Here is a 23,218-nt window from a genome sequence, read left to right as displayed (position 1 = left end):
ACTACCTAGACGACCGGAGACTGAAACCAGGACAGAAACACCTACAGACTAAATTGTGCCAAATAGTTCAGCTTAAAAACCACCAAAACTAGAACCTTCTTAGTCAAAGAAATTGACTGCAGCAGAGGCATCGTGAGACGGAGCGCTCTGGGCTGGACTCTGGAACTTCAAAAGGAAAAGAAAATCTTAAGAACTTTTTTGGCTGGTCATGGAGTTTGTATGTGCAGGTGAGCACTGAAGTTTAACTTAATTGAGCTAACGCTTCAACATATTTGCCCAGATTGGTGCCCTGAGGTGTTCAAAATGGCAGCCGAGTGGCGAGGCTTGCTTCTAGAAGGACTTTGACTGTAGGTCAAAATGGCCTAAAGGGTTTGTTGAACCCCCCTCAATGATGAGCAGAACATCGGGATTGTTTCAAACAGGAAGTTTTTGCCGGTGTTGGAGGGAATTGTGGGAAATGGTGTGTGTGGTCAGTTTAGCCTGAAGTAAATCTTTTCCAGTCTGTTGATTTAATGACTGCTGCTCTTAACGGTGCTTTCTAAACAACTGAGATGCCATCTGCTCTACATCAGCCTGCTGATGTTTTCCCATGACCTCCCATCACGTTCACATCTGCACACACACTCCCTGCCGTACATAACTTAGTTACTCTGTGTACTGCACACACTCAAAGTTCCTGCAACTTATAATTTTACTGCTCTGCTTTCAGAGATTTCATCTGAGAAACGTAACGTCATCTTAAAAGTCCGCAGGCCGGGTGTTGATCTCCATCACAGGCCACTCTGTTCACTCAAACGGATAATTTTGTATGCTAACTCTAATTTCGTGCTCCACTGAAATATTAAACTATTTATTCATTGGGTAAATATTCTGCTTTAGAGACTTTAGAGATCTTACAGACCTTTTTTTAATCTGGGAGGAAACAAAAATGTGGACTTGCTCAACAAACCCTCTGCAGGAATGCATCAGTCATACCACATACAAATCTACAAGTCTAGACTCTGGGCTGTATAAAAAAACGGATGTTTACTCTAAGGAGGGGGGATTTCAATTATAAATACCGTTCAATATTTGCTGGAAACTACTGGACTTTCCTTTAGTCGCCCTGTTGTAGCAGACTTCATCAGCGTTTGGACTCGACCACGTTTTTGCTTATTTTTGAAGCTTTTTAGCGGCTGTAGAAGTCTTTGATTGGTTCTCTTGTTTGTACTGCAGCATCTCTGTGCACCACACTGGTCTGGCAATTGGCAGCTGTATAGACAGTGTCACCATTGTGAGCCAATGGTTTGTGAAGTCCTGTTATGAAGCCTTGAGCTGAGTGTTTTCACCATCGCCTTCTTGGTGTTTTGAAACAGGATGTAACAACCTATGAAACGGCTTCTCAGTCAGAGGTTGTTAGCCAATGAGGATCCTCCTTTCTGAATCTTTACGTTATGAAAATGTAAAACATAGACTTAATATAAATAGACTTACTGAGTGAGGTCAGAGCAAAGGGCTGTTTAACGGCAGACTTTTCTAGGACCTGAACTCTTCTGCTCACCACAGGTATCGCCCCCTGGTCGCTGTTTAATAGACTGCAGGTTTAAGGCGCTTTCCCACTGGCTTCACTTTTAAGTGACGGCAGCTGTCCATCTTTATGCTTTCTATGAGTACTTAACATGTTTTTATTTCAGTTGTTTAATAGTAATGTAGAGGTTTACACAGTGGCCTAAACAGTAAAAGATCTAAGATCTCCGATCCCGGTGGGAAACATGAAACTCTTTTGAGATCGCATCATGAAGGACATCCGGCATAAAAATCTGCAAAATCAAACATGCTGAGCTCCCCACCATGGCAACTCTTTGTTAATCAGGCAGCAGCTGAAAGTCCTTTATGTTATACTACATCCTGCCAAAGTTTTTTAAGATGATGAATAATTTAAAGCCTGTTTGTAATTATGAAATTCATGACCAGCTGTGCTATCAGCCACTGGTCACTGAGGTTTTACCATTTCACCATCATAGCATTTTAAAACTAGAAGGGACAAGCAAGGGGTGGATGTGACTGAGAAACTAAGTGACACTGCAATCAATCACAATCGCAAGTTAGCACCACCCTAAAGCAAAACTTGTTGACCTTCTATTTCAGTCTCAACTGGTCCATAACTTACAAAACGAGCATTGTGTTCTGTTCAATAAGACTTTAAACTCACGATTGAGGCCGTAAAGTCACCCAGAGAGTGTTTAGTGAGCTCGTAAATCAAAAGAGCAGAAGGGTCGTTTTCTCATAGACGCAACACAACTGGGTTTGTTTTTGCAGACAGAGAATTCACCTCCCTATAGACACATCCACACTGGCTTCACTATTCAGAACTGGAAGTAAGGATAACTGGACCAATTTATATAAAGCAAGAGGTAATTAGTTCAATATCCCAAATATTACTTTACAACATAAAGTAAGTATTTAAAAAAGACTTAACCCTTGGGTAGACCTGGTTTCTACTAAGGACTAATTATTTAACATCGAGCAGATTTCTGTGGATATCCTTTCCATCTTTTCCGTACCTTTCCTTTTTCTTCTGCTCGTCTATTATGCACAGCCAGGTGACACTGCATCACTTCTCTGAGAAAGCTGCATGGACACACCTGTATGCATCTCTGGGGCACCATGGCGACACGGAGAGAGTCAAGCCTGAATAGCCCATCGGTTTCTTCTGTTATCGCCAATGGAGTTCACTGTTGACCATCAGGAAATGTGTCTGTTCCTAAAGGGCAGCAGTCACTGCTGCCTCTGACACAGAAACATTAAGATGATTTGCATGAAATAAGCAAACAGAAACAAGAATAAACAAACAGAATAAATCTTTGTATGAGTTTGTGCACAAAGCTAAAAATGAAATAAATTAACTGCAGGACAAAGAAACATGAGGTCAAGTCATCGTCAAAGACGGGAGAAGAGAAGTCATAAATACACTTTGATAAAAAAGCAATAAAACCGTCAAGGAACAAGCAGGGCCACCAAGGCCAGTGCCCTATTTCACAAATTATAAAGAGTGCGGTCCAGTATTTATGACTTCTTTTCTTTATGGAATAATTAATGGAATAAAAAACAATATAAAAAGTCAATAAAAACACCCTGTCTGAGGAATCTGGATCTATAAAACAAGAGCCAACAATACTATAAAAAATATAAACCACATTTAAAATACTGAAAATCAAAGGTTCAAAGACTCAGTGGTGGAACATAAAAACCCAAAAAGGAAGTGAAAAGCAAAATAAGTGAAACACACAAACACATTCGGCTGAGTCAGTCCCGTCTCCTCGCTTCTTTAGAAGTTAACAAATCTAATAAAGAAAGTTTTTCAGCTTTGATTGAATACGAAGGCTGTTAGTGTGTGAAGGACAGCTGAAGTAAAAGCTTCTGAAAACAAAGAGCAGCAGAGAAAATGTCTCCTGGATTTAGAGGAAACCTGCCGAGAGTTTGATGAAGCTTCAGGATCTGCAGATAGAAACCACAGTAATGATGCCTGAAGGGGCAGCGGGAGTCTCACAGCTGCTCCAGTCCGTGTCTCAATGAAGAAAAATAAGGTTAACAATGTCATCAGTGATCAATTACTTCACTCTGCTGAATGAATTTATCTTGAAAAACAAGATACTTTTATTTTGGTGACCTCTTACGACTGTAACATTGAACTAAAGCCTAACCAAAATCCGTTTTCACAAACATTTTTAGCTAACAACCTCACACAAACACTGTTACATTTTTACCTGTCCCCTCCTCCTCAGGTCCCTCCTCCTCCTCCAGTCCCAGCTTGCTGACTAAGAGCCTCTCTCTGGAGCCGTCCTGCTCACCGTGCGGTCACCTGGGGGCGCTGGATGCCGACTCTTCGCAGCAGCCGAGCTCCGACCCGGGGCCCAGCTCCTCCACATCAGGTCCCGCCTCCTTGGAGGGAGGGGCGGAGCTAGCAGAACGCCGTGGCTCTGCGAATGGGCTCCTGCTGGTGAACGACACGGGGCCGCCGGAGCTGCCAGCTACCACAATTACACCACCGAGCAAGAGCAGGCCGCCGCTGCCTGGACCCAAACCTCAGGGTAAGAATTTGATTCACTTTTTTTTTTTATCACATCCATGAGGTCATCACTCTTCCTGTAATTCTGCCCACAGTGCCACCGAAACCCCCCCACCTCCAGCAGCAGACAGGGGTTACCAGGCCGCGCCCCCGAGCACCAGAAAAGCCCCTCCCACCTACACCCCCCTGCAAACCCCTCCCAGCGGACCCTCGGGCAGGCCGACCTCCACCTATTCGTGCAGACGGCACCGCCTCCCCCACCTGTGTCCTGTCACTCATCGAGAAGTTTGAGCGGTGAGTTCTGATTGGTTAAGGAGGAGTGATGTCATTATATGAGGCTTTTCTGTTTGTTTATTGTTTGTTTGTTTACAGGGAACAGATCATTGTGGTTCCTGACATCACCGGTGGGGCGCTGTGTCCCCGCCTCTCCGACCCCCCCTCCTCCCTGTCGTCCTCCCGTCCTTCATCACCAGCATCATCACTGGCCCCGCCCCTCCCTGAAGAGGAGCCGTCGTGTGAGCTCACGAGCCACGACGACATCACACAGGGGGATGAGGGTGGGCCTGAGGGTGAGGATGAGGGGGGAGTGGGTGATCTACCTGATGAGGAAGATGACAATAATGACGATGACGGTGATGACGATGAAGACGATGATGATGAAGAGCTGGCGGCTGCGTGCCGGGACGATCACCATCAGAAGCGTCTGTCCATGGAGTCGGGTTACAGCCCCTCAGAGAAACATGTAGAGGATGATGTTGTTGCCGTGGAAATGAGGGAGCAGCAGCTGCAGCCGGCACTGCTCGACCAATCAGAGTTGCCCTCCGAGCGTCTGTCCCTCCCCTCCTCGCAGACGGACGGCAAGCTGGCCAATCGAGACAGCGGCATCGACAGCATCAGCTCTCCATCGCACAGCGAGGAGCTCTGCTTCGCGGGTGTGGATGATGGGGGTGTGGCCTATCAGTGCAGCCCCGCCCTTTTGCCCAGACTCTCCAGCTCATCCTCGTATGCTGGGGAGGGAGGTGAGGGGGAGGGCGAAGAGGGGGAGTCGAGGGCAGGTGCGAGGCGGAGGAGGGAGTTTTCAGAGGAGGGAGACAGCGACCTGGAGGAGGAGGAGGCGGAGCTAACTCTGGTGCTGGCCCCTCCCAAGACAGACCGACAGGACTCTGCTGAGGTGAGGATTCAGGTGGTCTAACCAGGTTTCCTCAGGCTGATGTTTGTGAGCCGTTACACAGAATAAACACCTCGACTTTTCATGGAAATAACTGTTCCACTAATAGGAATCTTGGACAACATGTGGGAGTTTAAAAAGGTCGATGGGGGTCAATAAATACACAGAGGAGATTGATCTGGAAAACACGGGGCTATGTTTCAGGTTCATGTGCAGGCCCGCGTCCTCATACAGATGTTTTACATGATCAATGCAGCTGCAGACTTCAAACACTGTACTGTGTTAAATACCTGTATTTAGACTCTTTATTAAAGTAATATTACAGGATCAAAATATAATATAAATATAAATATAAATATAATAACTACAATATAAGTGTTAATATAATACATATAAACACACAGGAAAATATAACATAATAAATTATATTATTATAATAAGTATTTCTAATGCATTCAATTCTGGTTATGATCTCACTTACTTACACTACTAAAAACCCACCAATGGGCGGTTTTTGCCACACCTGCATTAGTTTAGTTACAGTTGAGAATATATTTAAATACGAGAACAAATTTAATTACTAACGGTGTGAACCATTAGAAGCGCAATAGGAAGGTTTAACATAAGAACAGACGGAGTGACAGCAGCCCTGTCCTGTATGTGGTTCGGCTCATCACCAAATGTTTATGGTAACTATTTTATATCTGTTACCACAACAACCCCCAGCCAATCGCGGCAGATAGTCGCCCCTCCCTGAGCCTGGTTCTGCCTGAGGTTTCTTCCTCTTAAAGGGGAGTTTTTCCTTTCCACTGTCGCCAAACTGGTTGCTGATTGGGGGTCGTCTGATTGTTGAGTTTCTCTGTAATACTGTAGGTTCCCTTACATTACACTATTAAGCGCCTTGAGGTGACTGTTGTTGTGATTTGGTGTTACATAAATAAAATTGTAATGAATTGTTATTGGTAAGCAGTGATCTATAAACCATAAGCCTAAGTGGCTGAATTAGTGCTAAATATGTTAAAAATGATTTTGAGCAGTGTTTACAACTGAATGGAAATCAAAGGCAGTCACACAGTTTCTATATGCAAATATACAGAAAAAGAAACAGTACTTTTATTTGAAGTAAATATTTGTTGAGTAGTATTTAGAGCATTACAGTCATAGTAATGCTACCGTCATTATTGTATGATGCCATCCATAATAATTCAACATCATTATTATATCTATGTCCTAAACCTAGCTATATAGTTTAATGTTATAATAATGATAATAACAATAATGCGAATGAAGAGTAAAACTCTCTCTGACTTGAACTTGGGTCTCCGTCCAGCCTGATTTGGGCGTTTTTGCCTTTAAAAGAGGAAAATATTTACTGTGCACTCACTCGTTTAACTGTCTCTGTGTCCAGTTGTCTGTCCAGCAGAGGGTCTTCAATATCGCCAATGAGCTGCTGCACACAGAGATTGCCTACGTCTCAAAGCTCCACCTGCTGGACCAGGTGAGTCGAGAGGGGTCTCCTCAGCCTGTGAGCCAATAGGAAGAGGAGCTGCCCTCCACACTAGGCTTAGACTGCGAGCTTACCTAGCTGTCAGTCGCTCGCAGGTCCTCTCCTCCTGGTAGAATCAGTTTGTCTGTTAGCCGACTTTCACATCACTGAGCTGTCACTGTTGCCATGGAAACCCCACAGTATTCCCACTGCAGGCTTGGCGGGTGTGAACTTTTTCCTGTTGTGAGAAATATCAGCCCGACTGAAGCCATCTCCTCCCACAGGTTTTCTGTGCCAGACTCCTGGAGGAGGCTCGGTCTCGCTCCTCCTTCCCCTGTGATGTCGTTCTGGGGATCTTCTCCAACATCTGCTCCATCTACTGTTTCCACCAGCAGTTCCTGCTGCCGGCGCTGCAGAAACGCATGGAGGAGTGGTGAGCCTCCATCTCCTCTTCCTCTTCCCTTGCTCCTCCTCAGGAGCTCCTCTCACTCCTCCCTCTCTATTTCCCACAGGGACTTAAACCCGCGGATCGGTGACATCTTACAGAAGCTGGCCCCCTTCCTGAAGATGTACGGCGAGTATGTGAAGAACTTTGACCGAGCCATGGAGCTGGTGAACATCTGGATGGAGAGATCGACTCAGTTTAAGACCATCGTCCAGGAGATACAGGTGCATAATCCAAATCTTTACAGGACATAAATGATCTGCTGCTGACGGCTCTGCACCAGATACCACAGGGACCTACAGAGGTCTGCAGCCTCCAGGCTGCTCAGGGCGTCCTGTTTTGGCTCGTTAGTTTAAGATCATCACACGTTGTTGTGTACAAATGTGTGCTTGATGTTTCTGTGCAGAGGGAGGAGCGCTGTGGGAACCTGACTCTGCAGCACCACATGTTGGAGCCGGTTCAGAGGATTCCTCGCTATGAGCTGCTGCTCAAAGATTACCTCCACAGGCTGCCAGAGGACGCCCCGGACTACAGGGACGCCCAGAGTATGAAAACAAACACACAAAAACACGACTACCTTCAGTTCTCTAGCCCAGCGTTCCTGAATAGTGTCAACTGTGCATTATAAATATAATCTAGACAAAAATATATTGTATTTTTTTACTATTATTATTGCCTATTATTCTGTTATATATTGAAGTCCTTAACCTGTAGCAACAGAAATTCTCTGATAGAAACGAGATAAAAAGGATAACTGAATTCATGAGTAGGAAAAATGAACCACTTTAATATGTGGAGGAAATCACAGCTACCCAGCAGCAGGATGCAGCACCTCAACAAAAGTGTAAAAAAAAGAAAAAAGAAAAGCAATTGTCAGCAGCTCTCTGACTGAGTGCATCATCTGCTGGGGAATTTGGTTAATGTGGTGCAAAACAAGCTAAACAGACACTTCAGGAATCCTGATATAACTGATGTGATGGAGCTTCCTGCAAAGCCCAAACCAACAAGACGATACAATCAAAAGAACTGACAACATGCCAGACGGCGTATCTGATTACAGTCGTGTCTTTAAACGTCAGCTTTGTTTTTGAGCACAAAATATTTTAAAAACACTGGTTTAGGCTAAAAATGAGAGCTCGGACATGCATGATGTCTCTAAGACCTTGTTCCAGGGTCTGGTCTTGGCTGGAGAAAGCACTTTGCTGTTTAATGAAATGTTCTTTGATTATAAAACAGAGACACTTGTGTGCGATCAAATGTGTTTAAAAACCCTAAAGAACAGGCCAGTGAAAAGCAAAAGGCCCAGTTAGATTAGATTTGGCTGTTTGCACATGCAGCGTCGTCCTCTCAGACATTATTAGATCCCAAGAGGAAGTCCCGTTCTGAGCGCTTCCACTGTGCGCTCTGAGATTTCACCGTGGATCTCAGACATGTTCAGAGGCTTCTGTTTCAAACTAAGAGCGAAGGATTGTCAGTGCTGATAAGAGCTGCATGTTTGGCTGTGACTGATCAGTTTTCAGTTGAAATTTCCAGTTTCCTGAAGGCAGGAGTGAGACTGAAAGTGTGCTCGTCTTTTTTCTTTCATGATTTATGGTGGTTTTAAGAGCTGTAACGTCCTGAGGTGTCTGAGGATCTGAACGTGGTGCTGTCATGCCGATTCAGAGCAGAATGAAAACACAGGAACTTTTTGGCTATAAAATAAAACCTTCAGGTAGAAGGATCGCTGTTTCGACACACTGTAGGACTTCAAATGAAAGATCTAAAAGAGCTGCTGTGCTGAAAACAGGCCAGAGTTGTACCAGAGCGTGAACCCGAATTTGAGATCAGGCAAATATGAATCAAGTAAAGCTTTTGAATGTTTTTGATCACACTTCAAACAGTTTATGTAATCATTCTGATACACTATCTTGCCAAAAGTATTCACTTACCCATCCAAATCATTGAATCCAGGTGTTCCAATCACTTCCAGGACCACAGGCGTATAAAATCAAGCACCCAGGCATGCAGACTCAGTCTGCAAACATTTGTGAAAGAACGACTCGCTCTGAGCTCACTGAACTCCAGCGTGGTACCTTGATAGGATGCTACCTGTGCAACAAGTCCAGTCCAGTCCACTAGTGCACAAAGCAAGGTCCATAAAGACATGGGCGAGAGAGTTTGGTGTAGAAGAACTTGACTGGCCTGCACAGCGTCCTGACCTCAACCCAACAGGACACCTCTGGGAGGAATTAGAGCAGAGACTCTGAGCCAGGTCTTCTCGTCCAGCATTAGTATCTGACCTCACAAATGCTCTTCTGGAAGAACGATTAAAAATGCCAATAAACACCCCTTAACCTTCCTAAAGCATTCCCAGAAGAGTTGAAGCTCTTATAACTACAAGGGGTGGGACAACATCATGTTAAACTCTATGGAATAATAATGGGACGCTACTCGAGTTTGTGTGTGTGAAGGCAGACAAGCAAGTATTTTTGGCAATATAGTGTAACTGCAGACTTTAGTTTGGGTTCATCAGCTCTTATTCTATGGAGCAAACTTTGGGCTTCAGGGAGCGCTGCTGCACAGAGAAGCTAGAAGTCAGAATATTTGGTAGCCTCGCCCTCATTGGTTCCTGGGTCTCTGTGTGTCTGAGCTGCAGGCTCATGTAACCGTCCTCTCTCTCCTGCAGAGTCTCTGGAGCTGATCGCCACAGCAGCCGAACACTCCAACGCTGCCATCAGGAAGATGGTAAGATACTCTCACACGTTCGACACCCGGAGCTGTGAGCCATAATCACCCCCGTCTGCCGCAGTTCACACCACATCACTCAGATAAATGTGGCCCGGGATAGATTAAAGCTCAACTTTTACTTCATCTTTAATTAAACTCTCCTGATTACGCTCATTAACTGCCTGAAGCTCCGGGTAAACACGACTGCTGCTTCAAAGGTTGGTTTATAATTCAGTTTTGAATCTGCCTGAAGAACACCGGGTACCCAGGTGGGTTTGCAGAGGTCTTTCACCGATGGCGTGATTAGCATGGTTAATGTAAACAAGAGCACGAGAAGCAGAAATGTGGATTCATGGAGTTCAAGCTGGTTTTTGCTGTAATGACTCAGAGGTCTGAGCCTCTCCACCTCCTCTCAGCGGGATGTTTGCCGTCGTCTCTAATCAGCTGTGACTGATTAAAGGAAAGCCGCTGCTGCTGATGTGAGCCGGTTTCACTCAGCTGACAGCTTTTTGGAGATTTGTGCAGGAGGCAGTGAGAAAACGCAGCATAATCAGACAAGGACGTGTGAGTGGCATTAAACAAGCTTTAGAGGGAAGCTAATACTAAGAATACACTACAGCCGCTCATGGCATCCATTTAGACAGAGCTTAACTTCGGGACACTGGTCCAGACCCGATCACAGTTACCATGCTGGCATTTTTTATATACTGCATTTCCTCCAACTTAGAAACGTGAGATGGACAGCTCAGGTGGAGGGGTTTGGACACAAAGTCAGAGGCAAAGCTCAGATGGTTTGGACATGTGCAGAGGAGGGAGGGTGGACATGTTGCTGAAGATGGAGCTGCCAGGCAGGAGGAAACGAGGAAGACCACAGAGAAGATGGATAGAGTTGATCTGCTGTGGTGACCCCTAAAGGGAGCAGCTGAAAGAAGAAGAAGAGGAAGAAGAAGAAGAAGAGGGTTGCAGTTCCTTCAACCATTGGGCTGTGATTTGCCAGACTCCAGCTGTTTCCTTTCAGCCAAACATCAAATATTTTTACAGTGTTTTCCATCAGGCAGTGATAGCAGATTGCTCCAGACCAGTACGTATTTGTAGTATGTGCCCTCTCTGCGCTTTAACCCTGTAAAGCCTGAACCATGAAATAAGATGTAACATTTTTGCTACATCTGGCTTTTGTTTTGCAGTTTGATACTCACAGTTTGTTCATCTGAAAAAAAGACATATAAGGAGTTAGGGTTTAAAGAAAATCACACCAATGATGTAGATGTCTCAAAAACTCATGTGTCACTTGGTGTTTTAGGGTTAAAATTTAAGCGCTCCATTGGAACCCTGATCTGTAGAGTCACCTCAGAGGGGATCCGGGCTTCCTGTAGAGAAACTCCATTCAGGATGTTAGGTCTCCCAGCTGACGACTCACTGGGAACGCTAGAATGTAGATCGCAAACTTTTCCTTCAGGCTCCACAGCTGTCCTAGTAATCTCACAGTTTGCCTTTTGTATTTTATATCTAATATTTAGGTTTCCAGTGAACTTAAAATGCCCTAAAACCATCATGTAGCATCGGCAGGAACATTAACCGCTAAGTGATTCTTTTATGTCTCTGCCAGGAGCGAATGAGGAAGCTGTTGAAGGTGTACGAGTTGTTGGGAGGAGAAGAAGACATTGTTAACCCAACTAATGAGCTCATTAAAGAGGGACACATCCTTAAGCTGTCCAATAAGAACGGGACCACGCAGGACAGATACCTCATACTGGTACTTCACTGTCTGTGTCTCCTTCTCAGTGCTTTACAGAGTTCATACAGTCATAGTAACAGTAATAAGCAACACCTGCCTCTCTCTGCAGTTCAATGACAGGTTACTGTATTGCGTCCCGAAGCTGCGTCTGATTGGTCAGAAGTACAGCGTCCGGGCCCGAATCGATGTGGACGGCATGGAGGTGAGATCTCCGGCTTTTCTCACTGAAGACACTGTTGGACTCAGGGTGTTTTTGCATTCAGCATAGAAACACCTGATGTGGACAGTATGATGTTTAATCGCCAAATAAAGTCATATTAATGTGATCTACAGACTAATAATAACTAGAAGAGCACTCGTTCAGTGTCCGAGCTTCATAAAGTTGGCCTGGTGGGGTTTTGTGTTATCTTGCAGAGACACAGACGCAGGGTATTAAAACATGCATCCACCTCAGCTTTAACCGTTGAATAGAACTAACAATAATAAAGCTCTAAGAGAAAATTAGACATCATTGGAAAAACAAATGCATATAAAAAACCGCAGGTTGTGTCTGCAGCTCCTGTACCAATAACAAAAGCTGTTAGAGATCAGAGAGGATAAAGATGAGCGTGCTCAGTATTAGCCTGAATATTTTTAACAAACTAACAGTGAATTTCCCGCCTGCGTCCTCAGCTGAAGGAGACGAGCAGCGTCGCTGTGGCCAGGACGTTCCTGGTGTCGGGAAAACAGAGATCCCTGGAGCTGCAGGCCAGGTACAAACACCTGCAGGAGGACTCGCTGTAATCAGAATCTGTCTCCCAGGACAAAAACACTGATTTTCTGTTTCATCTTGGCTTTGCAGGACGGAGGAGGAGAAGAAAGACTGGATCCAGGTAAGTGGTGCTGATGCAGCGGGCGTAGATGATTCGATACCAGCACGTTAGAAACTGTGAAGGAACGTTCGGCTGCAGACCTGATGGGCTCATGGTTTGCTTTCGGTCAGCAGTGGCGAGTACTGTGAAGCAGGCACAAAGTTTTGGCGTTAAAGCCTCTAGGACAGCGTTGTCAAACATAAGGCCTGGGGGCCAAAATCGGCCTGGCAAAAGACTCCAATCCGGCCCACCAGACATCTTTGGAAAATACAAAAGAGGACTTAATTTTTTAATGGATTTTACAGCTTGTCCAACTCACGATGATGTCTCCCACACCAAAGTTCTAAAGTATCAGATAAACTATATTATATATGATATAATTACAGGATAGTCTCGGTAACAAACTATCTGAACTTTTCTGTAATTTTCATTATATTTCATTACAGCAGCATTTATTTATTATGCAAAAAAACTGAGACTGGCCCAAATCGAGCTGTGGCCCGCTGCTTTAGGACAAATTTCAAATTGACTGATAGTAATGAAGGATTTTCTGCTTCATATGTATATTTTTCTAATGAAATTCACCCTTTACTTTGTTTACATTCAGGCCATCCAGGCAACCATCCAGAGGCACGAGCAGACCATGGAGAGTTTCCGACACTTGAACTGTTCACTCCGAGATGATGACTCCACGCCGCCTCACTCTCCGGTAACACAAACACTCAGCGACAAAATTGACCCCCTGACATGAAGAGCGGAGTTCTTGAACTCCCAGAAATCATTCAGTTGTGACTCATATTCTCCCTTCTCTGCTTCTCAGAGCTGTGCTGAGCTGGGGAAACGAGCTCCGACTCCCATCAGAGAGAAGGAAGTGACTCTGTGCATGAAGTGTCAGGAGCCATTCAACTCCATTACCAAGAGGCGCCACCACTGCAAAGCCTGTGGACACGTACGTTCTTCATCCATAACATCTGTCTGCAACACCTACAGACACTGCACCAGCTGATGTTTGCAGCTTCTGCAACGCCAGACGACGTGTGATGTGTTACAAAGCTCTCCACATTCAGACTGTTCCCAACACCAGCCCACATCTGTAGTGTCTGTGACATGTGCAGCATCCACAACACCTCGGCACACGTGTCACATCCACAATATCTCCAAACATCAGTAGTATATTCAGTACCAGCCAACATTTGAAGTATCTGTACTACCTGCTGCTCACATCTATCATACCCAGCATATCAGTATATGTCATAGTTACCAATTGTGTGTCGGTCTGTGTCGACTCCAGGTGGTTTGTGGGAAATGCTCGGAGTTTCGCGCTCGCCTGTCTTACGACAACAACCGAACCAACCGTGTTTGCATCGACTGCTACGCCACGCTTGTGGGCGTGTCGCCGTCTCCCGTTGGGCTGACCAGCAGCAGTCACAGAAGACGCTCCATCCTGGAGGTGAGTGTGACAACGCTCTGACGTCACCCGGCGTCGAGTGTTGCAGACAGCTGATTCTCTTCTCATCCATCTCTCGTTGCTATAGAAACAGGCCTCGTTGGCAGCAGAGAACAGTGTGATTTGTAGTTTTCTGCATCACATGGAGAAAGGAGGAGGGCGGGGCTGGCAGAAAGCCTGGTTTGTCATCCCCGAGAACGAGCCGCTGGTGCTCTACATCTACGGAGCTCCACAGGTACGCTATAAATTTACATTCATGTAAAATATATAAGATATAGAAGGCGCGTTCCTGTTAATCCAATTGAACAGGAACTGGCTGCAGTTCATACAGGAATCCAGTAGAGGTCGCTGCATCCCTGGATGGGAATGAAGATACAGTTAGATTTTTTAGCTGCACCTCCTTTCACCTCTGTTCTTTTCTTGTGAGCGCTCCCTACAAAACAGGAAATCCTGGGAGTTCTGGATTGTATTAGAAGCTCTCTGGTGGTATTGACAATCTGCAACCCTGCTAGTGCCCCCTGCAGGCTTCTTTATTGATTACAGCCACAATATTAGCAAACACTGTCCTGCTGGAACATCAGCACCTCGTCCTATGGTGCCTTCTGTATGGAAGCCTGTTCCTGCCACTGAGAAAAACATTTTTTGCCATCTGTAAGTCAGAATTTCAAGTTATTTCTCAGAAGTCTGAGTTAAAGTTTGGAGGTAATATCGCAGAATTTTGATTTATGGATGATTTATTTTCGGTGATCACAGAGGAAGCTTTGAAAAGGAAAATCACACTAAAGGTTCCTCCACTTTGTGTGACTCTGGTCAGGGAATGACTCTTTGTATACATTATCAACCAATCAGAACACGGCAGACTGAAAATGATGATTGTGATGGAAGCTTCCAGCTTCTGTTCTGACTGGTCTGGTCTTTGACGTTGGGTTGAAATGGAATAACACCCTCAATGAACTCTATTTATTCTTTTTCCCACAGGATGTGAAGGCGCAGCGCAGCGTGCCTCTGATTGGCTTTGAGGTCTCTCTGCCCGAGTCATGTGACCGCCTGGAGCGACGCCACGCCTTCAAGATCTCCCAGAGCCACCTGACCCTCTACTTCAGCGCCGACGGGGAAGAGCTGCAGCGGCGATGGATGGACATCCTGTCCAGGGCTGGGAGGGGGGAGGAGCTTCAATTCCACCGACCAATCGTGGAGAGTCTTGAAGAGGAGGGGGAGGAGTTTGCAGCTGTGGCAGAGGAAGAGAACACGTGATTCTGTTGGACAAGGAATGATGGTGATGATGAAGATGGGGGCCTTTAAATGAGGATCAGTTGGAAACCAGAAAACAAAACAAACTGTTGTAGCTAAAATATCTGACACACACACACACACACACACACACACACATACACACACAAACACGCACACGCACACGCACACACACACACGCACGCACGCACGCACACACACACACACACACACACTCTGCTCTCTCTGTGTATTTAAAGTTGCGTGGTTCGTCTGCATGATTCCTCCCGGCTGTCCACACGAGTTGGCGTCTCTCTCTCTCTCTCTCTCTCTCTCACTCTTTCTCTCTGTCTCACTTCACCTTTTTCTAACCAGTGTTGAAGCGGTGTAGTGGGTGGAGCCTCTCCTGACAGTTGTCTCTCCTTTGAACAACAACATCACACTCATTCGAGCGTCCTGCGTCACCATGTTCTTGATTTCAGCACTCCCACGAGCCTCAGCTTCATCTGGAGTTATGACATCACCGTCACGTCCTGTTTGAAATATTTCGTCCACAAAGACCCGAAAGTGAAACGATGAGAGCTGTAAGGAGCACGTGCGCCGCTCATTCGCTGGTTTTTAAGTCATTATAGTAACAATTCAACATGTTTCTCCCTGCTGTCGGGCAGATAAACCAGAAGACGCCACATCTTGTTTGTGGCCACTTTTTGATACTTCACAGAATAAATAAATATTCAGTATAAAAACGATCCGCACATGAATTGATAAGGACAAGAGTTACTACTTGCAGCTGCTGCAAACCCCGAAGCTCTCTGATTGGACGTTTCCTGGACTCGATCAACAATAAAGCACATCGAACCGACCCCACTGCAAGTCCTCTGCCGCCCACTCTTTAAGTTCATGTAACCGGATGTCTGGTGAGAGTCTCTCGTTGGTCTGCAACAGGTTTGGAGCAAAAAAAGTCACATTTCCTCTACAAGTAATCAGAGGTGTTACTTCCAGGGACTCATGTTGAGAAAGTTCACTCTGCGTGGGATAAAATCCTCGTTTAGATTTGGTTCCTCTGGTGGAAAAGCAGGTAGAAGAACTGAGCTCCTCAGCAGGCGTCACAGGAAACGTTCCTGCAATTGAAACGACTTTTAAATAATAAGTGTGATGTGTCTGAGTCAAACAGCAAAAACAACGTTTCAGAACCACTTTAGTCTTCTCCTGATGTCATCTCCCGGCTGGATTAATCCTCTATGAGCTCCTGAGCATCCACAGAACATGCAGAATGTGCTCCTGCATAAAGCAGAGGAAGAACCCACAAACTGCAAGTAAAAAAAATCCATATGAAGATTCAAAACACAGTTATTATCTTGTATAAACACAAATATCTGACAAAACAGAGAAAATGTGAGGAGCGAGTAATCCGAGCATCCTTAAACCCCCAGTTATAGTCAGATGAAAGGTGATTGGTTGTGGAAGTGTGATTCAGGTCCTGATTGAGAACAACAGGCTCCAAAATTCAGACGTCTGAATCCCAAATGTAAGGTGAGGAGTCAACACGGATGTGAATAAGCAGCAGGTTTCCTCCCTGTGTTAAAAAAAGAAGCTGAGCGGTGCTAAAAAGGGTCGATGGTGGGAACAGCAGATTTTAAAAACACAAAGGAAGAAGTGGACCGATGTTTCCTTCATCAATGCACTTAAAAGACTTTTGGATTTTTACCGCCAATTTACCCCAGTGAAGAAATTCTGGCTTTTCAACCAATTGGAGGAAAGCAGCATTTCCTCAGCAGCAGCCTCTGCTTCTCTGCCCTCTGCTGGTAAAGTCAGGAACTGCAGTTTAAAAAAATAAATCACTGATCCTGTTCCTCACAGACCTGCAGAAAGTACGCTCAGCATTTGAAGGTTTTATTTTAACTTCTCAGTCTGAGATATTTTTTCATGTATTTATTTCCTGCAGAGGTCGATGTTTGTTTCTCAGAGTTCAAACAGTTTCTTCAATCCAACTAAAAAAAAAAAAAAAAAATCAGACAAACTGGAAGTTTCTTTTAATGTATTTATTTATGCTTAACAACTGAGATGTGTTATTAACTGGTCAGAGTCTTCTGCACGATAATAATATTATTATTAATAATGAGTTAAATGTTGATGATTGATTTTCAGATTTTTCTTTGAAATCAGGATTTTCTGCTTTTGATTTTCAAAGGTTGGTATGAAAGGACTTTGTAGCCCGTGATTTTGACCAAAAAACTCTCTGATTCAGATACAGTCTCAGTTAAAATGACTAAAAATACACATTTGACTTCATATGTTCTGATTTTGACATAATGTCTTAAATTTAATAGACAGTTCTGTTAATGTTTCATTATTTAATCTGATTGAGGTACAAATGTCAACATTTTAATGTAACGCTTTGCATTCAGGAAAAAAAAGCCTTTCAAGGAGATTTTTGTGTAAATATGATTCAGATTTTGTAATTATTAGGTATGTAAGTCATGTGGTCCTGTTAAACTACAACCTCCAAAATACTTTTCTTTTGTGAATGCAAAATGTCAAACATATAATTTGGAAGAAGAAAATGTTTATGCAGAGCTGAAAGGATTTATTTTGAATATCTAGCTGCTCCCAGTGTCTGAGTTTTGTGTTTTTTTTTAACGGCAGTAAAATGAATATTTTGGAGTTTTAGATTGTTGATTCAGACATTTGAAGACTTGGACTCTGAGAAACTTACATTTTTTGACTTTTATTGACCAGAAGATTTATACGATATAAAAAGTATTAATGGAAATAATCGTCCAATAAAAGGACTCTTACGATGATGTTTTTTGGATGTATAAAGTTTGGATGTTTTTAAGGACAGAGTCTCTAACAGGAACTGGACCGGACTGCGGACCTTCACGTCTCTCTAGGTCTGACCCACTCGGTCTTTCGTTTCCTGAAATGAATCCAGCGATTAGATGGAGCCGATCTGAACAGAAATCAAAAGAAAAACTAAAGACTTTTGTTGTTTTTCTTTTTTTGACTTGCAGTGGTTCAGTATTTCTCTCTCTGTCTCTATAAACACATTTTGGACAAAGTGTTTTGATAGTGAAAAAAAAAGCAGATATTATGAATATTATTATTGTTACACTACGATGAACTGAAAAGACTTGTTGTTGGATATTTCTGTGTTTATGAGTCTGGATTGTGTTGATGTTTGCTTGATGCAAGTTGATGCAAGAAGAAAACAAAGCAAAGATTTTGTAAATATATAATTTATTCTCCCGTGACCCTGTCAGGTCATGTGACTGTGTAAAGGTTAAAAGGTTAACGCTTGCTGTTCCTCTGCACAGCCAGAGCCACGCAGACGGTTCGAGGACTGACGGGGTGAAGGTTAAAGGAACAACCTGACGTTTCAGTGACGTCTGTAGCTGTGAGATCGAACACTGGAAGCAGGGGGAACCTGTTAGCATAGAAAGGAAAAGAAAATACTGCCCGGCCAAAAAGAAACGTCACACACTTTTATGGTTTTTTGGACCGCCTTTTTGCATTGGCACAACAAATTTATTTCCATCCAGAGTTGTAGTCATTTATTGACACCAAGGTCTTTGATGATTGAAGATTCGAATCCCTGTCTTAAAGAGTCTCAAAGGGGTTATGGTCTGGACTCTGTGGTGGCCAATCTGATTTGAACCTGATGCATCCTGGCAAATCCAATCATTCATGTGGTCAGCTGACCCGTTCTAGGTCACATGACATTGCTGAACCATGACCTGACCAACTGAAGAAACCCCAGATCATAGTCGTCATAACCTTTGTCCAGTGGTCCAGAGTCTGATCTTTATAACAAATCAAAGCCCTTCTTTTCAATTAGCTTCACCAATAATTGCTTTTCTTAAGGAGACACAGATGTTTTGTCCCAATCCCTGCGTGAGGAAATTGATTTTTTTACAAGTTCACCAAACGTTGAAATGACAGCCGATCACACTCATTCAAGACGTTTATCAGACCACATATCTTCTTTGAAGATGATGGTTCAACACTTTCTGGATAATTCTTAAACCAGTTCTATGATTTTCAGTAATCTGTTTTGCTTGAAGCGATAATTTGACCTTCTAGTAAGAAAGCAACATGTTTTCCATGACCCAGGATACGTCTTCTGACAGTTTTTAAAAAATAAGAAGCTACTCATATTAATCACTGCACTAATTATCCAGTGGATAGCTCTTGCCTATTTGCTTATTGAACTCTAGATAGTGACTTTTTTTTGGTTTGGCAGTGGATAAACTGTTATAAAATAGCTGGTAGAGAGGAGTGTAATATGTCGATGTGGTGGTTATCTTTGAACGGAGTTTAAAAGGCGGCGCTTTTCCAGGACAGCTTTCTAAAGTTTTCTGTCAGAGTTGATCAAAATTCTGCTCAAGATGGTGGAAGTTGTAAAATTAGACAGGAAGAAATTCAAGTGAAGAAAGTTAAAAGAAGTTGAAGAGTAATTGCAACAGGCTGCATGCTACTGCTTTGCCTCGTTAACAGACTGTTAATCAGTTATTGGTGGTCGCTGATAAAGCTAAAATACCAAAGATGTGCTTGTTCCTGCTCCTTTCTTTCCTTTTCTGCTGGACCGTCACAGTTTAAAGGCCAAGCTACTCATCAAAACTCAGTCAAAATCATGAAACTTGTGTTAGTTATCAAGGTAATGACACGCAGCTGCTTTCTCTTAATGTAAAATGCTAATGAATAGGTTGGAAAAGCTAAGCTAACAGTTCCCCTTTGCTTCCACAGTTTGTGCTAAGCTACATGCTAACCAGAGCGGAATCTTTGGGAAGCGTTTCGTGATTCTGCATTACACAAACATTCCTCTCAGAATGTGGAAGTCTTCTTTAGCTTCTACCTCACCGCCTCGCTATCTGGTGCTCAGTCTGCACGTGGCTCTGGTTGCTACAGTGTGTTTTTTAGCGTGTTTTTGGCATGTAAAGCAGTGATAATGGAAGGAAATGGCCAGTAACTCAGCCTTATATAGCTCCCATCGTCATCAACTGTTTTGATGTGGTGAAAAACGTGTGGTCAACGCTTAAGTTGCTTCTTTTTGTTTGAGTTTTATTGAATCTTTTCTGTTGCCAGAGATCATTGCAGACTGGATTAAACTGTTCCTGACTGGTTCTGACGACAGTATATAAAGATGGACGTAGCCACCATGAAGTTAGCCATTGGTTTGTGTGGAATACATAGATACTGGATAATTAATGCTGAATAGCAAATTAAAATACTACAATTTCACTTAAAAAACAAGTGATAATACGTATCAGATAATTTTATTATATGAAAATTGTCAATTTGGTTCACGCATTGGACTTGAATTTGTTGGCTGTAACATCTCTGTAGAGATTCTTCTGCCAATCAAAGTAGGGACGCCTCTAATACTGACAACTTAAGTATAACTAAGTAAGTTCACCCCACTACAGTTTTTAAGGTTTAAATTAGCCACAGAGACCAAACCCATGTTGTGGACCAGGGTGTAAACATGTTTGTTTCTGCTGTACAGTCAGACATTTTAACACGGGAGTCTATGGAGACTCACTGTTGTAGGCTGCCTCAAGTGGCCAGTTGAGGAACTGCAGTTTAAAAACAATTCTGCCTGGGTGCTTGCTGCTTAGTTTTAACTATTTAAATAAAGATTTTAAAGCAGTTTAAAGAAATATTTGCATCCAGTTTTGACAGATTAGAGCCAAAAACTTGTGAACAATAAAAAAAAAAAAAAATCAGTCAAAAAGTTTGGGTGGTCACGATAATCCCGCTTCAGCCCCTGATGCAGTTTGTGGTTTCAGAGCAGTGAAATGCCGGTGCTGGTCTAGGATCAGTTATTCTGTCCAGAAGTCGAATCTTTGCCTGTCCAAAGAAGAAAAACTGGCTTCTGTGTAAAAACTCCTCTAGTTCTGATTTTTGCCTTACAGCTTCTGAACTCTTCTTTGTGCCAATTCAGATGGATGTCAGTATTTAGCCTTTCAGTCTGCAGCTTTATATTTATTTGTTATTTTATTCCAAAGGTGTTATTACTGCTTTTATTGCTCTTTTTATTATTATTATTAATTTTTTTGTTTTCTTTGGGGCCGTTCTGATGTGATCACAGGGGCGTTCGTGCTGTGGACTGTTCATGGCTGCCGTTCCCACACCTCTAGTGTAACAGCAGCACAGTCGTGTATTCTTCTCCTTCATGTTGTACTTAGAAGTATATTGTTATTATTGATTGAGTATTGATTGATTGATTGCAGGTTATCGGTTAGTGGCCGGCCACTGCCTTCCATACTGTCGATGTCTGTTTCCCATCATGCCCCCTCTGTAAGAAGATAAAATGACAAGTGTTATAAATAAAATAAAAGTATAAAAACAGATGTGAAATGTCTGTCTGGATTTTCATGGGTTGTTACAAATACTGCTGACATATTCGAAAAACTTTATTGAAATGTTGTACAAGATGAAGCAACAGCAAAAACAACAGCGCCATCCAGTGATGACAGAGAGAAATACAGTGTAGGGAGTTAAAAGGAATAAAAATTGAGTTGTAAATGTTACAAAGTTTATTAAGATGAATTATATACATATTAATTGTTATATTAATAAAAGGTCAGCTCATAAAAGTGCTTAATTAAGCCAGAACAGTCACATTAGCTGTAGAAATTAAATGTACACTAACCGAATGTGTCATTAGGTTCACCTGCTCAGCTCCTTGTTAACAAAATATTTAATCAGCCAATCATGTGACAGCAACTTAATTCATTTAGACATGTAGACATGGTCAAGATGACCAGATCAGAATGAAGAAACAAGGTGAGTTAAGTGATGTTAGATGTGGCATTGTTGTTGGTCTGAGCATCTCTGGGTGGGATTTTCCCACACAACCATCTCTTCACAGATAATGGTCTAAAAAATAGAAAATAGTGGCAGTTCTTGTGTAAAAATGTTCAGGTCAGAGGAGAATAACCAGACTGTTTTGATCTGATAGGAACACAAATAACAGCTTGTTACAACCGAGGTTTGCAGAAGTGCATCTCTGATTGCACAGCATCTTAAACCTTGAAGCAGAAGGACTACAGCAGCAGAAGACCGCACCACTCCAGCCAGATAACAGCAGGAAACTGAGGCTGCCATTAAAACAGGCCCACCAAAACTGGATAATAGAAACACTGGAAAAATTGCTCCGATGAGTCTCGATTTCTTCTGTGGTAGGGTCAGAATTTGGTCCAAACAACGTGAAAGCATGGATTCAACCTATCCTGTGTAATAGCTTACAATGGGGTGAAGATATTTTCCTCGACGCCCGATGGGCCCCTTATCAACTGGGCATCTGCTGACAAATCTGTAGCCACTGCATGATGCAATCATGTCACTGCGGAAATCAGACATTTTAAAATTAAAAAAAATTATATAATGACAAAAAGCAAAAGTCAAGTCTTCAAAACGTCATAAAATCAGGATAGAAAATCCTATTTGATGAAAAATTCCAGACAAACTTAAAAATTGTGCATTTAAAAAAAAAATATTCTTTTAATAAGAATAATGTGCTTCTATTATTCAATTACAGACTGACTTCAAACTAGAAAACAAATCTCAGATCAATACTAATGATTAGATGTAGCAGGACAGCGATGACGCAGTAACAGTATCTGTGATTGCATGTCTAGAAACAAGATGACCTCCAGCAGCAGAGAGCATATCTGGACTTCTCGTCATTTATTAATTTGTGGGTCTAATTTACTTGCATAGCTATGTTTAAGATGAACTGTAGTCTCTTTTTAAAGAGACTGTAAATGTTTTTCTTACGTCATCATACGCTGATGTAACATTTAGTCATCATTTAATCTTAACTTTCTCCGCCTGGCCTCTTCGCGTCGTTCTGGCCTTCTGATTGGACACTGTCCTGCCACTCTGAGCTCGGCTGATAAGACGTGCTAGGCTAACGTCACCCGGGGGATTTCCTCCCTCCCCCCTGCTCCCTCCCCACTACCACTTCCCGTAACAGTTGCGATAAAAACAAACAAAATGGCGGCTGCTCCTCTGTTCTGTAAACGCCGAGCTTCAGCGGCAGCTGCTGATTGGTAAGGCAGCAAGCAAAGAAGCAGTTCTATTGGCTGGTGGTTAGC

The 23,218-nt window shown here is 43.2% G+C and overlaps 1 protein-coding gene and 1 long non-coding RNA gene across 3 annotated transcripts in view; one reads left to right on the top strand and one right to left on the bottom strand.

The window, feature by feature from the left end:
• fgd1 (FYVE, RhoGEF and PH domain containing 1) overlaps positions 1–15,173 on the top strand; it is a 36,585-nt gene extending 21,412 nt beyond the window's left edge. For both annotated transcript variants that reach the window (XM_031759139.2, XM_039603858.1), the window contains exons 2-18: positions 3,765–4,070; positions 4,144–4,342; positions 4,421–5,219; positions 6,625–6,714; positions 6,987–7,135; positions 7,215–7,371; positions 7,554–7,692; positions 9,813–9,871; positions 11,460–11,606; positions 11,698–11,790; positions 12,261–12,340; positions 12,430–12,460; positions 13,047–13,148; positions 13,260–13,388; positions 13,731–13,889; positions 13,975–14,121; positions 14,865–15,173. In XM_031759139.2, coding sequence (XP_031614999.1) covers positions 3,765–4,070; positions 4,144–4,342; positions 4,421–5,219; positions 6,625–6,714; positions 6,987–7,135; positions 7,215–7,371; positions 7,554–7,692; positions 9,813–9,871; positions 11,460–11,606; positions 11,698–11,790; positions 12,261–12,340; positions 12,430–12,460; positions 13,047–13,148; positions 13,260–13,388; positions 13,731–13,889; positions 13,975–14,121; positions 14,865–15,140 — 3,062 coding nt within the window. In that variant the 3' untranslated portion in view covers positions 15,141–15,173. The remainder of the gene's footprint in view (positions 1–3,764; positions 4,071–4,143; positions 4,343–4,420; positions 5,220–6,624; positions 6,715–6,986; positions 7,136–7,214; positions 7,372–7,553; positions 7,693–9,812; positions 9,872–11,459; positions 11,607–11,697; positions 11,791–12,260; positions 12,341–12,429; positions 12,461–13,046; positions 13,149–13,259; positions 13,389–13,730; positions 13,890–13,974; positions 14,122–14,864) is intronic.
• LOC120435058 lies at positions 15,168–23,115 on the bottom strand. Its single transcript, XR_005609496.1, has 3 exons — positions 22,899–23,115; positions 22,368–22,464; positions 15,168–21,414 (listed from the first exon to the last, which is right to left on the bottom strand). It is a non-coding gene; the product is annotated as an uncharacterized LOC120435058 (long non-coding RNA).
• Between the last annotated feature and the right edge of the window lie 103 nt (positions 23,116–23,218).

The sequence above is a fragment of the Oreochromis aureus genome, linkage group 20 (assembly GCF_013358895.1).
Source record: "Oreochromis aureus strain Israel breed Guangdong linkage group 20, ZZ_aureus, whole genome shotgun sequence".
NCBI classification, from domain to species: Eukaryota; Metazoa; Chordata; class Actinopteri; order Cichliformes; family Cichlidae; genus Oreochromis; species Oreochromis aureus.
The sequence above is the reverse complement of the archived record's forward strand: the minus strand, read 5'-3'. Positions and strand labels throughout refer to the sequence as shown.